We start from the raw sequence: 14652 nt of genomic DNA, 5'->3' as shown, positions 1-14652 counted from the left end.
ACATAATAATAATGACTGTGGCTTTACATTATGTATTATGTATGGAAATGTTTGAACATTTCTCACATTAATGGAATTTTGAATTTACACTTTTATTTGTAGCGTTAACCGTATTTCTACACTGTTATATTGCTACTTTTGCAAGTAAAATATCAGTTTCTACCACTGCACATAACTGTGACCTAGGACTTGTTGATGCCTCTTAACTTAAAAGTCCATGACCTGAGGCCGTGATTTTTTTTTACTGCAGTTCTCTCCGCCGCCTGTAGGAGGCAGGAAGTTCTCCCTCTCCACTTGCCACTGAACGTTACCACGTACGTACGGCGGCGGTGAGGGTGTGGACGTCCCACAGCATTCAATCTACTGGAGACAACATAACGCTTCTAATAACTTCTAACCGCATTACAGCGCAACAGGCGAATATACCCGGTAAGTTTATCGTCTTGGAGGCTAATTTAGTATTGGTTTGGACTGTTTAAACCACCAATTTATATTGTTTAGTGTCTCAGTCAAGTCAGCGTCAAATGAGAGAAACGGAGACAGTCTGCGTCAGAATAACGTTAGTTGGTTAACGTTAGCTTGTTAGCCTGTGTCTCATTTTGCCAACCCGCGGATGCTAGCTAATGTGTAAAGCTAATTTAGTTTATTGTAGTTTGTTCGAGTGTAATAAAAGCAAACGGTGGTACTGACAGGGGCTGAAGGGATATCCAGCTAACTTAAATTAGCGTTTCCTCTGTTAGCTAGCTACATAGCAGTGCAGCTAGTCACACTGTTGCAAAGGCAGAAGATGGTTAACGGTCAACTCATCACTGTGACGCCAGATTTTTGCTATGTTTATGTTCACTAACGTTAGCTACATGAACAAATCCCACTAATTCACAGAGTCGACCTCAAAGGATTAAAGGCATGTTAAATTGCACCGCATTAAAGTCGTGTTATCATCTACTAACGTTATATCTTTTTGAGTTTGAGTGTTCTTATTAAAACATCAAGTTTGAAATGTAACGTTATTTCTTTATTCAAAATGATTGTGCATGCAAGTTAACAATTGTGATCCCAGCTGATTTTATGCCACCTTTTGTTAACCCTGTCACGATCTGTTGTCTTCAGTAATGTCTTGCAATTGTTTTTATGCTGTGTGATATATGAGGAAGTATTTTATTCACACTATATTATCTCCCTGTATGCATTGTGTTGAATAGAAATGTCCATCAGAAATGCAGGAAAGCTCAAGCTGGTATCTTCAGATTGCTTTTGTCTGATTAATGGCCCAAAACACAAATACGCTTTTGTATAATTTCACATAAGACCGAGAGAAGCAGCAAATCCTCAGAATTGAGTTGCATTCGTTCATTCTTGTCTGATAAATGGCTTAAACAACGTGTCCATTGTCAAAATAGTTGCAGATAATTTTCTGCCAATTAACTCCTGTCAGTGCCAAATAAAATAATAAGTACAGAAGTTGGCATGACACAGGATAAAGATGTTTATCTAGTATGGTGTCACAACCATGTTGTGAGTCACAATGCCCTAAACGTCACACCCAGCCAGGATTATGGGTGGATAAGATTACTCACCTCAAGGTGTCTTGGTTGCTTGGCTTTTTTCTTTTTAGGTTTAATAATAACTTAAACACATTTAATTTGCAAAGAAATTTTACAAAAAACAAAAGCAATCCAAAATAAAATCACATTTGTACAACAGGATCAAATGAGTGGGGTTATCATCTGGAATAGAGATTGAAATGTGTTAAGAAACCATCTTCCCCATTCATGTCCCCTCTTTTCTTAGGATTACTGTGACTGGGTGAGCGTCTCTGATTGTGTCCCTCATTGTCTCAGATGAGGGACTGATGCTGGCCAGGACCCTGCTGAACCCCTCGGGTCGCCTCTCTCATCTGTCCCAATTCACTTCTGCATCTACTCCCACGGGTGCACGTTAAGAGAAGGAGAATACACCAGCCAAAATGGATGATATATTCACACAGTGCCGTGAAGGCAATGCAGTGGCAGTTCGCTTATGGTTGGACAATACAGAGAATGACCTCAATCAAGGGTGAGTCCAGGTTTATTTATTACTGGATTTTTTTGTCAGGATGTTAGTGGTATCCAGAATTCACATATCACTTCTGTCTATGGCTACATGAACGTTTAGTCTTAGTCTTAGACTTCTCTTTATTTAGTTAGCTTAATCTATTTAAGGCAATATCAAAGTATTATACGCCCCTGAAGCACGACTGATAAACTCATATCCAGCAGGTGCTCACTTTCATTGAGGATGTGTTTTAACAGGGTGGGTAAAGGTATAAAAAAGGCACTTTTTGATGCAAGGCACTCATAGGGGCTCCTCTCTCCTGTATCTATATTTTTCAGCCAATTATTACTTTTGCAAAACTGTTCTTGATCTGCATGAAACTTGCCACAACATGAATCAGAATCTCAAGGATATTTCTGTTTCACTGCAGCGTCATTGCTTACTTTAAATGTTGCATTCTCCAACCCAATTTCTGGTGCAGGCTGATAGCCCGCCTTTTCAGTCCCTCGTGAGATTGTGGCCTGCGATTGAACTCATTTCCTTGTGGGCACATGTTGATGTCACAGCAGAGAAATTCAAAAGTCTGATGTTGGACAGGAAACCTGCTGTTACGGTAGATTTAGTCACAAGTTGCTGCAATTGAATTTAGGCCTTACAGAAATTTAATAAGAAGAGTGGACCAAATACTGCAGGCTTCTGTACGATTTGACATGTTTATTATACAAAATATCTGTCTGATAGTTACAGATCATCGGTCAGTCCTGAGCTGCTGCTGTATCCCCAGCTGACTGTAAAGAAAAAAACTTGGCAGAGCTTGCTAGGCAAGTAGTGATGGCCACTTGGAAAACTTCTTTTTGTGACCCCTCTGTCCTAGATTAAGACTACCGTTATTTGTTTTCAGAGCAAGCAAAGAGAGAATAAATTAATCAATTTAATTATGATGACTGTGTACCTTGGAACTGCTCTCGTGTTGTCTTTTTTTTTAAAGTACCTTTTAGTTTAAGTACTTTTTTATGGTAAGAAGGTTTAAGCAGTGAACACATTACTATGTTGGATTGTGTTTTACACCAACAATGATTTGCTTGCAAAGGACGTTGTTGCCAAGTTTCTTAAGTTTTAAATAAAACAGTAGTTGCCATTTTATTTTCTTTGATTACTTATGCAAAGTTAGTAATCTACTTACCTTCTAATCTCGTATGTAACAATAGCGAGAATGATTCATGTTTTTGTTTAAGAGGCAATAACATCCAGAAGTACTCTAGGTAGTCCAACTAAGTCATAATGTGGTAATAATAAGACATGATATGAAAACATTGGATTGTTGTTGTTTTTTTTTCCATCTGAGGGACTCAAATATTGACAATGTGTTTGCTTTGTTTTTACTTTTATTTTATTTATTTTTCCCATTGTTTATATGGTTTGATTGCATTAAGCCAATGTGGATCCATGTGTTCCCTACATGTGACTCCATTAGCTGATTGTATGTCAAGGTCTCTTTTCCGGTTGATATATCTCCACCAGTGATGGAAAGACGTTTTCCGTTGCCCTTTCATTTCTCGACAGAACTTCTAGTTCTCCCCTTCTTATATTTCAGCAAACTCCCTATATCTTCACCATCAGTTCCTCACTGTAAATTGTGCTGTTCTCCTTGATGACAGTGTGTTTACACTGATGTAACTCTCAGAGAGTAGTAGTGGAATGCTGAATCTCCTTACAAGGAATAACACACAGGCCTCGAGGGAACCATCTACCACCTACCAAAACTGAGAAAGAGAGGGGGGGGGAGACATTATTGTAGTAGGGCAGGACTGGAAGAGGTGTGTGTGTGTGTGTGTGGTGTGTGTGTGTGTGTGTGTGTGTGTGTGTGTGTGTGTGTGTGTGTGTGTGTGGTGTGTGTGTGTGTGTGTGTGTGTGTGTGTGTGTGTGTGTGTGTGTGTGTGTGTGTGTGTGTGTGGTGTGTGTGTGTGTGTGTGTGTGTGTGTGTGTGTGTGTGTGTGGTGGGTGGTGTGTGTGTGGTGTGTGTGTGTGTGTGTGGTGTGTGTGTGTGTGTGTGTGAACGCACATCGGCTTCCCCTCCTCCACTTATGTTTCCGGTATTCGTCTCCCAGTGGTATTAGATTGCTCCACTCATTGCACATCAACGGTTCATCCAAGTTTACATGAGTAAATTGCAAAGTTTGAAACAAATGATCCTTAATGGTTACAATATAGCCGTTCTCTTTGGCCTTCTCTAAATAGGTTTTACACTGCCTCTTTGCGTCAAAATTGTGACACCAAATTTGAATAAAGATTGTGACACTCCTAGACTTAATTATCAGAAAAATAACGATTATATGACCGTGAGATAACCAAAAGATGTTGTTTTAAAAAAGTAATATATATTTTTAAATTTGAGTGAAAGAGACACTTGTATTGTTGATTGCAATTGTTACTGAGACAGTTAATTGTACAGCAACATTTTGAATAGTTACAGCTCTAGTTACCGTAGATATGGTTGGAAATATCTAGCCCTCAGTGGCATAAATTCTGCTCTTCTTATGTTCAGCAATATGAAATGTTTCATGAGGTGACAGAACTAACAGTCAGTTTCTCCAATGTGAAAACATTGTCGCATTGTTGTTCTTTTCATTTGTTAGGTGTTTCTGTGAATTTAGTTTTCCCTCCTCTGAGGCTGGTTATATGCCCTGGTGGGGATGTCGGGGCAGAGACATGGAGGGCAGAGACAGGGGCTCTTCCTCTAGCCTTTCCCTCTGCCAAACTGAGCCCTGTTGGCAGGTGGAAGTGCCTGAAATAAATTACCGCAGCCAGTGTGGCGGGGGTGAGCAGGAAAAAACCCTGGCACTCCAGTGCCTTGGGGTTGTGGGGATGGAGCTAGCTTAAAGGGAAAATCTATCCTATAAAAAGGACCCATGAATAGAAATACACACAGAAACCAGAGGCCTAAGCCTTACTTGATGTGTAAGTAGTACATTTTCAGCAGTTGTATGTGGATTGAGGATTATCTTTTGTTATTATATAATAAATGATCTTCAGTCAACCAACACACTGAAACTGGTTATGGTATTATAATAGCCAGATAACATTGATAGAAAACAGTGAAAGGCATCAAATCCTCACATTGGAAAAGCTCGACCCATAGAGATAATGACTGCAGTTTTTGATTGATAAAAGACTTAAACTATTGATCAACTATCAAATTAGTTGCTGTTTGATTTTATGCCAATTGACTGACTAATGCCTTGACTACTAGTTTCAGCTCTAGTTATTTGCAAATAGTGAATTGAAGCTCATACAGATACAGATACAGTCATAGTAATATGTTTATGAGTGCCCTCTCACTTCTAAAGAAAAGAGACGTTCACTTCAGAACTCTTCCTTTTTTCCTAAACAGGCTCAAGATTAACACAAACTAATACAATCAGAGAAGTGAGTCTTTGGGGCGTTTTCTTCTCATTAACTTAGGCTAATTAGTTGTTAGGATTTTGGCCTTTTGGTCTGAGAGGAAATGGCACACCAGCAGATCTGGTGTGATTGCAGCAGGTCACTCAGATGCACAGATAGATATGTGTTGTGGGACTGAGAGGGGGTCTCTGTGGGGCTGTTGATGCTGGTTTGAGCAGAGCTCTGCAGAATGTGTGAATAAAGGCCAGGAAATTGATGCGGGGGGGCGGGGTGCATGAACAGGGTTCAGATTCCTGCAGATTCATAATACCCCCTCAGTTCTCGGATCACATTATTACGCTGTCCGCCTGCTCATAATTTCAGAGCAAGTGCATAACTTTACTAACTGGAGGATTGTGCTGTGTCTCGTCACAGACAATAAAGCCCACAAAGGAATATATAAGAAATGTATCATCAGTGCAGTCCAGCTGTTTCAGTAAAACTGAGAGGGAGAGGATGATCTGAATGAGAAGAATAGGGATTTTTGATGAGGGAGGCAACTTAGTATGAGAGGAGGTGACCACAGCCAGGCAGAGAGGGCAGAGAAAGGAAGAATGACACAATCACACACTGCAGCTGGAGTGTATGCGTGTGCAGCGCTGCTGGAGGAAATCTCACTTGGCCTTATAAGGACTGCAGCACTCAGCCTAGTGTTTTGTTTCTTTTCCTGACTGACTCTCTGTCACTCAGCGTTTTGTTTTTTTTCCTGATTGACTCTCTGCCACTCAGCTCTTACTGTTTCTTTATTTCTGTCTTTATTGCCATCAGATTGCCATCATGTGTCGCTGCCAGTGTCACTGAGACAAAGAGGAATGAGTTGCACCGGAGGCCTATTTGCTGTTGTTAGCCTGTTGCTGAGTTGCTTGAGCTTCCTTTTTCTGAGAAAAATTACAGAAGTACAAATGAACAAATAATTCCTCATTATGTTGCCTAAAACAACGTTAAAGCTGTAGTGTCAAATAAACAATCAGATGCCAGTTTAGGAGGTACAACTGGCTAAAACAAATGCAGTCTGCATCTCATACAATAACCCTGCAGTAAACCCTACCTTCCTACCTGTCCTGCAGTTATTTAAAGTACTGCGGTATTGCAGTACTGAAGGTTTTCATAAAATCTGTGTTGATAATGAATTCTCCTCCCTGGTTGTAGAGATGACCACGGCTTCAGCCCTCTCCACTGGGCATGCAGGGAGGGTCGCTCCAGCGTGGTGGACATGCTCATTATGAGAGGGGCTCGCATCAACGTCATGAATCGTGGAGACGACACGCCTCTGCACCTGGCCTCCAGCCACGGACACCGCGACATCGTGGGAAAGGTAGGGTTCATGTAAACATTGGAGCATGCACACAGCTATGCTGGGAAATGTTCCTACCTGCTTACTTTGGTGTCATCCTATAACTCCACTGTAAAACTCTTACTGATGATTATCAATATAGGAGCTACCTCCCTGCCATTGTAACCTGACCCACTCTCTCTGTGGTCCATTTGTCAGAATAAATTGTTAATGTTAAAATGTTAAACCAGCACTAATCTCTCCTTTGCACAACGGTGTTAAAATCTCACCAGCCAAAATGATGATGGGTCTCTTCAAGTTTGCTTCATAAATGCAGGATCTTATAAAACTTAAAATGATGTCACCTGAACAGCAGTTTTATACAAAGGTCTTGTCTGTTCTTGCAGTTCCACCATAAACAACTTTAAACTGAAGGAAGGCTTAGTAATTCTCAGTGTTGAGGATAATTGATCGTAATGCCGTAATTCAAAAACATAATCCATCAAAACATTTTAAGGACACCAATTGTCTTTGTGAATGAATAATGTATTGTAAATAAATACATTTTCTTCCTTAAAATACAGGGGGCATAAGTATGCACCCCCGTATGTTAAATTCCCATAGAGGCAGGCACATTTTAATTTTTAAAGGCCAGTTATTTCGTGGATCAGGATACTATGCATCCTAATAAAGTTCCCTTGGCCTTGGGAATTAAAATAGCCCCCCCCCCCCCCCACACACCATCACATACCCTTCACCATACATATAGATAGGCATGGGATAGTTTCCATAAGATCATCTCTCAATGCAAATTAAACCAGCTATTAGGTTAACTGAAACAAAACCATGCCAATCTCTAAGTATGGTGAAGGGTATGTGATGATGGGGGGGCTATTTTAATTATTCAAGCCACTGTAAATCCTGCTTACTACTACACTTCTTAACAAGCTATTTGTTGTATGAAATTCAAGGGAGAGTCAGTTTGCCCACTTGCTTATTTTTTTAAGATACCAAAAGGGGTACAACTATAGGACAAATACATCAGCTGCACGGCTGACTCTATTGCTGGTAGACAATTTATGGCCAATTTTTGATCTACCAACAAGGTCAAAATAGTTGACCATTTAAAAGCACAATTTGTGCACAGCAATACAGGGATCCATTCACTGATCCGGGTCTGTGCTGAACAAGCTCCTATGCAGCATAAATCACGTGCAGGATTCCTTTTTAGATGTCCTGTTTAAAGGCTTTGCGATCCACTGGTTTGCAAAATTATAATAGGTTTTGTTTAACAGCAGATCTTGTTGGTTAAATAGAAAAACACAAAGTGACCTGCCAGTCTATTGTATTTGTGTAAAGATATTAACTTTAGTCTCAGAAAAAAATCTCTTGTATCTAGCGTATCATACTCCATAAAGTGAGGCCTCTGCTCCAGGGTGTCTGATTTAGAATTGCTGCCAGACAGCTATTGAGTTCAACGTTAGGCATGTCTCAATACCTCTGGTATGTGTCCACTGGCAAGACGAACTTCCATGATTTTTGTTGGCAGCATTAACACTCATCCCTGTATACAGCCCAAGCACAGATATGAGCAGCCTTGCTTAGCATTTCATTCTGCTTCTCTTTCAGCTGATCCAGTGCAAAGCAGACACCAATGCAGCCAATGAACACGGGAACACACCACTGCATTATGCCTGCTTCTGGGGCCAAGACCAAGTGGCTGAGGTTTGTGCGCCCCCTGGTGGTATTAAAGCTGAGACTTATCTGTTTTTTATGTGTAATTCCCATCATGATAAACTATCAAACATGTCACTGACACCAATCTGTCCTTTAAACTCAGGACCTCGTGATGAATGGGGCTCAGGTGAGCATCTGTAACAAATATGGGGAAACTCCCCTGGACAAAGGCAAACCCCACCTGCGTGAACTCCTCAGAGGTATCCTGACTACCTACTCCAACAGGTTCAAATGCTTGTTTTGATAGTCTCAGTGTTCACTTTTCTCATTGCGGGCTTTCCCTTCATCATCCAGAAAAAGCAGAGAAAAGCGGACAGAACTTGACTAAGATTCCCTTCAAGGACACGTTCTGGAAAGGGACCACCAGAACTCGACCCCGTAAGTCCCACACACACACACATAAATCAGTTTATGAGCTGACCAGTTTCCATCAGTCGTTTTGCTTATAGTGCTGCAGGAAAGGGTGAAACTGCTCCTTGCTGACTTCCAAACCAATCTAAACGTGGTGTTTGAAATTTCCATTGCTTTTTTGTCTGTATAGACACACAAGTAATGGGGTTTTTGTCTGAACTCCATCTTGGTTTTTTTTTAGGCAATGGCACTTTGAACAAACATGCAGGCATTGACTACAAACAGCTCTCTCTCTTGGCTAAAGTAAATGAGAACCAGTCTGGAGAGGTACTTCTGATTTTATTCTAGCATTATTATTTATTATTATTTTATCATTCTGAATGGTCATGGTACATGTCATTCTTTCCAACTTTTCTATATCTAATTTTTGTCTGTAGCTGTGGCAAGGGCGCTGGCAAGGAAATGAGATTGTTGTTAAGGTGCTGAAAGTTCGTGACTGGACCACAAGGAAAAGTAGAGACTTCAATGAGGAATATCCCAAACTCAGGTTATTATTTAATCATACATTTTCTACAGCCTCTATGATCTATGCTGTTGTTGTTGTTGTTGTTGTCACTCATTTGTCTGTTTCCATTGTGTTGAGCCACACTTTATGTATTCTTTTTTGGGGGGTTTGCATCTAACACAAGCCGTCTGTTTTTGTCAAATCCTCTGTGGGTTTGCCTCTTTTTGTCTGTCTGTCTGTCTGTCTCTCTCCCCTGTCCCTCCCTTTTGGGCTCCATCCTAGGATATTTTCCCACCCGAATGTCCTACCCATGTTGGGAGCATGTCAGTCTCCTCCCGCCCCTCACCCCATCATCATCACACACTGGATGCCTTATGGCTCCCTCTACAACGTGCTGCATGAAGGCACCAGTGAGTACTTCTACTCCGGTCACAAAGTCCGTACTTGTCACCATTTTTGGTGGTTTGCAGGGATTTGTGATTTATTGCACTTTCGTATTTCTCATTAAGTTGCCCATCACTTTTTGTACTGTAGACATTTCACTGTCATCCTGTTATGTGTTGAAAGTAAGGGTGGCTGAAACCTGTTATTTGTCACTTATTGTGCTGTCAGACTTTGTGGTGGACCAGACGCAGGCAGTGAAGTTTGCCCTGGATATTGCTTGTGGAATGGCCTTCTTACACACACTTGAACCCCTGATCCCTCGCCACTATCTTAACAGCAAGAGTGTCGTGGTAAGATGAAGTTGTGGTTTCAGCATAGTATTGTGGGTCATACAAGTACAAACTGGATTTTAAAGGAATTGTGTTTCCTAAAAACACAGAAAACCGCAGAAAAGTGTTGTCTGTTACACTTTAAAGTGACATCTCAGTCAGTGTTCCTTGTTTCCACAGATAGATGAAGACATGACAGCCAGGATCAGCATGGCAGATGTCAAGTTCTCCTTCCAGTGTCCTGGCAGGATGTACTCGCCTGCATGGGTAGCCCCCGAGGGTAGGCATCACTCATACAGCACAGACCCAAAGTGACAGCTGAAGCATGAGCGTGAATGATGGATGCAGGAAACTCTAGACTGTCTCAGAACCAAATGTAATCTACAGCTGATTTCCCCTTGAGATACAGTAATATCAAGTCAAAAACATAAATTGGTTACAAAATGTGAATATAGCCAGGGAACATTTGCTGCAGTGATAGAAACGGTAATGGCAATCCACAGAAAAGCTTTTAAGTTCACAGAGCAGTGTATGGAGCATCATGCTGTTGACTGCATTAAAATTCAAGAGCTTTGTTGCCATAGAAACAGCCTCCCTACAGTCTATATATAGTGGGTAGTGAGCCATTAAATTGAGAGCACAGAAGGGATTATTATTGATAAAGCACACATGTACAGAGTTGGTAAGGTGAATCATTTTAACAGGCCTTATCTTTAGCAAGGATGTCTCTGTAACATTTAATCAGATGGAGAGAGTGTTTAACAAGTGAAGTGCATTGACTGTAGAGTTCTGCATTTCATTTCTGCTGTTGTGAAGTTCAGCTCTGCATGCTCTTCACTTGTTGCTCTCTGTGATTTGCAGCCCTGCAGAAGAAGCCAGAAGATATTAACCGTCGGTCAGCAGACATGTGGAGCTTTGCTATCCTGCTGTGGGAGCTGGTGACCAGAGAAGTGCCGTATGCTGACCTCTCCAACATGGAAATAGGCATGAAGGTCAGCAGAGCTATCTTTCGCTCATTAAATTACCTGCTGAGTAGCAGACGCTTGCAGGCAAAAACAAACCATTACTCATAGCTTTATTACATTCAAGAATATCTTTTCTACAGTACTGAACTTCTGTCTGTTGTGCTTCTCAGGTTGCCTTGGAGGGTTTGAGGCCCACCATCCCACCCGGCATTTCGCCCCACATTTGCAAGCTCATGAAGATATGCATGAACGAAGACCCAGCAAAGAGGCCTAAATTTGACATGATTGTGCCGATTCTGGAAAAAATGCAGGACAAGTGAAAACCCTCCCCTACCCTCCTGTATTGAACCGTTGAATTAGGGGATATCTCACCCTTGAATATCACTCTGGTATGGTGGTGTGGTGCTTACCAATATTGCCTTAAACTCTTACTCTACTGCTGCATTCAACGCCACTGTAGCTTCTGCTTCTGAGATGAACTCAGCAGCAGTCACTTGTTTTTAAGTTGTTGTTCTTCAATGTGATATGAAGTTTTTATTAGTGTCTTCATCTTTGTCACTGACTTGTTGAGGCTGTCTTTGCAAGAGCTTAACATTGACTGTTAATTTTCTGAACTGTTATCACGTGGACTGAGTACCATTGTCTTCAATCGTCTAGACTGAATAACCTGTGGACGTCAGCATGACAGTCTGCTGCGCTGCTTCAGTTGATTTAAGGCCTTATTTTTCTTATCTGGAGTGGGCTCTCTATTAAAAAGTCACCCTGAAAGAAAACTGCTCCTCTATACTGGTGGCTTTTAATCAAACAAATAACATATTAACTCAAAGCTTGTCTTGTGGGGGAAAACATAATGTTTGTTGTGTTGTGCAACAAACTGTATGCAACTGGGAAAGCATGACAAATGTCTGAAACCAAGCATTCAAACAACATGTAAGATTATGAATATGTTTATGAATGAGTGGTGCCTGTGAGAGTACTAAGCAGTATTGTATCTTTCAGCTTGTCGTAATGTTTAGAGCTTGACTTGAAAATGATGTAAAACTGGCCATAGAAACCTTATTTTTGGTGCGGCAAAAATGCCAGTGTTGATCATTTTAACTTTGGGAAAATTACTTTCAAAGTGAATTGCAAGGTTGTTGAATGTCTTGTTAATTGCAATGATGTAATGTAACTGAATTACTCAAATGTCTGACTGTAATCTAGTTTATTTTCGTTATTTTCCCTTCAAAATCTTAACGGTTGTATTATGTTAGCTGTACTTTTCAACAAAGAGTATAGTGTCCTTTTCAAGATGTCTAAAAAATCTTTGTGCTTAACTCAAGTGTTATTTTTATGTTGCATACTGGCATGCATCTATGTAATCTGCCAACAGAAGGTGACTTGGACATTGAGGGGCGGTGTAGACATTCTGCAAACTGTCATATTGTTTTCTCACTTGTTTTTATTGTTTTTGTCCTCGACATTGCGTCTGACTTTATATCAATCTCATGGGTTGTTTCTTCCACCTGCATCATCTATGTGCCTCCACCAGCTTGCTTTTTTGTGCAGAGTCACAGTTTGAAGCCAAAATCAAGAATGACTTATACAAATGTATGTATTTATATATAAGTATATTAAAATGAAAAAATACTGACAACTTGAATGTGTGAATTCATAGGAATGTGAAGCTTTGGGGTTATTTGGGCAAAGTGTAAGCTTTCCAAATGAATAATTTGATGATGTGAAACAGCATTGAAAAGCAACATCAATATCAGGCCAATGATGTTTTACCTGCTGAGACTTAACTCAACATAAAATAGTGCTTTTGGGAACCTGTTGTAGGGTTGAGTCTTTCAATATAACTAAATCATAGCAACATAAAAGGCATAGATGTTTTTTGGGGAAATATAAATATATTTTATTGCCAAAATATGGAATAACAATAATGGAATAGCTGAATTACTTTGAGTAAGGCTACAATTAGCTCCCTATGTCCTAAATTCAATTCAATTCAATTTTGTTTATAGTATCAATTCATAACAAGAGTTATCTCAAGACACTTTACAGATAGAGTAGGTCTAGACCACACTCCAGAATTTACAAGGACCCAACAGTTCTGGTAGTTTCCTCCAGAGCAAGCAACAGTGCGACAGTGGCGAGGAAAAACTTCCTTTTAGGCAGAAACCTCGGACAGACCCAGGCTCTTGGTAGGCGGCGTCTGACGGGCCGGTTGGGGTTAGTGGAAATAACAAAAATAGAAAAAATAGTAGTTTGTAGCAGTTCTTTGTAGTAGTTCATGGCATAGCAGGGCACTGTGCGGCATTACAAGGTACAGCAGGACGTAGCTGGGCACCGCAGAGTGTAGCAGATGAACCTGGCGCCGCAGAACGTGTAGCGGGACCATGGCGACAGCTGCTACCATGATTTTGGAGCATCCCTGATCCGAGAGAACATGCTGGGGAAAAAAGAACATAAGGACTCCGGGGAATGACTCCCCAGAGCTAGGTTAGTAACAAGCATTTCTGGGACATGGATGCACATAAATGAAAAAATAGGAAGATAGAGGAGAGAGGAACTCAGTGTGTCAAAGGAAGTCCCCAGCTGTCTAAAACTATTACAGGAAAACCAAGAGAGACAGGGTAAAGAGAGGAGCCTGGTCGGGCTAGAACTCTCCCCAACCGGATCGGGCTGTATGCCCAGTCTCCCTTTAGTTTTATTATATGCTTGATTATATGATAGATAAATCTGACAACTATGACGAGAAGCAGGTGGGCCGGGTTAGGCGGACGCTGCGACTCCTCACTCCCTAACAATATTCAATTTTATGCCCTAACTATAAGCTTTATCAAAGCATAACCAAGAGAGACAGGATAAAGAGAGGAGCCTGGTCAGGCTAGAACTCTCCCCAACCGGATCGGGCTGTATGCCAAGTCTCCCTTTATTTTTATTATATGCTTGATTATAAAGGGGACGAAGAGGTGTGTCAGTAATTTGATGGAAGAAATATTGAATATTTGTCAGCCTATGCTCAAAATTAAACAATCTAGTTAATTAAGAAGTAAATATCTTCTTTTCCACCTACATTTTTAGAAAGGTAATTAAAATGATCCCTGTAATCGATGAGGTTGAATTTAAACCACAATCAGTATTGTGTTTGTAGTTCTAATATTGAAATAGTAGAGCATCAGTTTTTTGTTTTTGCCAAATTTTAAATTTTAGTTCTAGTTGTTTAAGTTTTATAATATTGGCTTAATATTTCATACATAAATGTTTTAATTTCTTCTTTTGTATGTGTTAAGTATGTTTGTTATTAAATCAGTCATAAAGAAAGAATTCCAAACTAACTTTAAACATCATAGTTTTTGATGAATATATATATATATATATATATATATATATATATATATATATATATATAAATGTTAAATATTGTAAAATATTTTGGTTCCACTTTCTAATAACCCTTGAGAAAGAGTGTAGAATTAAACAAATGATATGAAGGTAAAATGTATCATTTCCGGCTGCCAGGTTGTGTAAAATCTCTATAGCTGCTGAGTCATAATCTATTGTTTTATACATATATAAGCAGTTAGTAAAAGTTTTGAAATGTAAATGAATAGTTAAAGCTAAAGGATTCTGGTCCCTGCCCTGCAG

At 40.2% G+C, this 14652-nt stretch overlaps 1 protein-coding gene across 2 annotated transcripts; it reads left to right on the top strand.

The window, feature by feature from the left end:
* Positions 1–255: 255 nt before the first annotated feature.
* LOC116671424 (integrin-linked protein kinase) lies at positions 256–12652 on the top strand. 2 transcript variants are annotated; one of them, XM_032502682.1, is made up of 13 exons: positions 256–429; positions 1792–2055; positions 6625–6790; positions 8378–8473; positions 8589–8685; positions 8780–8863; positions 9078–9163; positions 9274–9383; positions 9624–9751; positions 9954–10075; positions 10235–10334; positions 10916–11046; positions 11190–12652. In XM_032502682.1, exons 2-13 carry the CDS (start codon positions 1967–1969, stop codon positions 11337–11339), a joined length of 1359 nt encoding a protein of 452 aa, XP_032358573.1. In that variant the 5' UTR covers positions 256–429; positions 1792–1966; the 3' UTR covers positions 11340–12652. The 2 variants fall into 2 exon arrangements, with proteins under 2 accessions (XP_032358573.1, XP_032358580.1); XM_032502689.1 differs by having other exon boundaries at positions 294–429; positions 1842–2055.
* The last annotated feature ends 2000 nt before the right edge of the window (positions 12653–14652 follow it).

The sequence above is a fragment of the Etheostoma spectabile genome, chromosome 3 (genome assembly GCF_008692095.1).
Source record: "Etheostoma spectabile isolate EspeVRDwgs_2016 chromosome 3, UIUC_Espe_1.0, whole genome shotgun sequence".
Lineage (NCBI taxonomy): Eukaryota > Metazoa > Chordata > Actinopteri > Perciformes > Percidae > Etheostoma > Etheostoma spectabile.
Note: the sequence above shows the minus strand (reverse complement) of the source record. Positions and strands in the feature narration are given on the sequence as shown.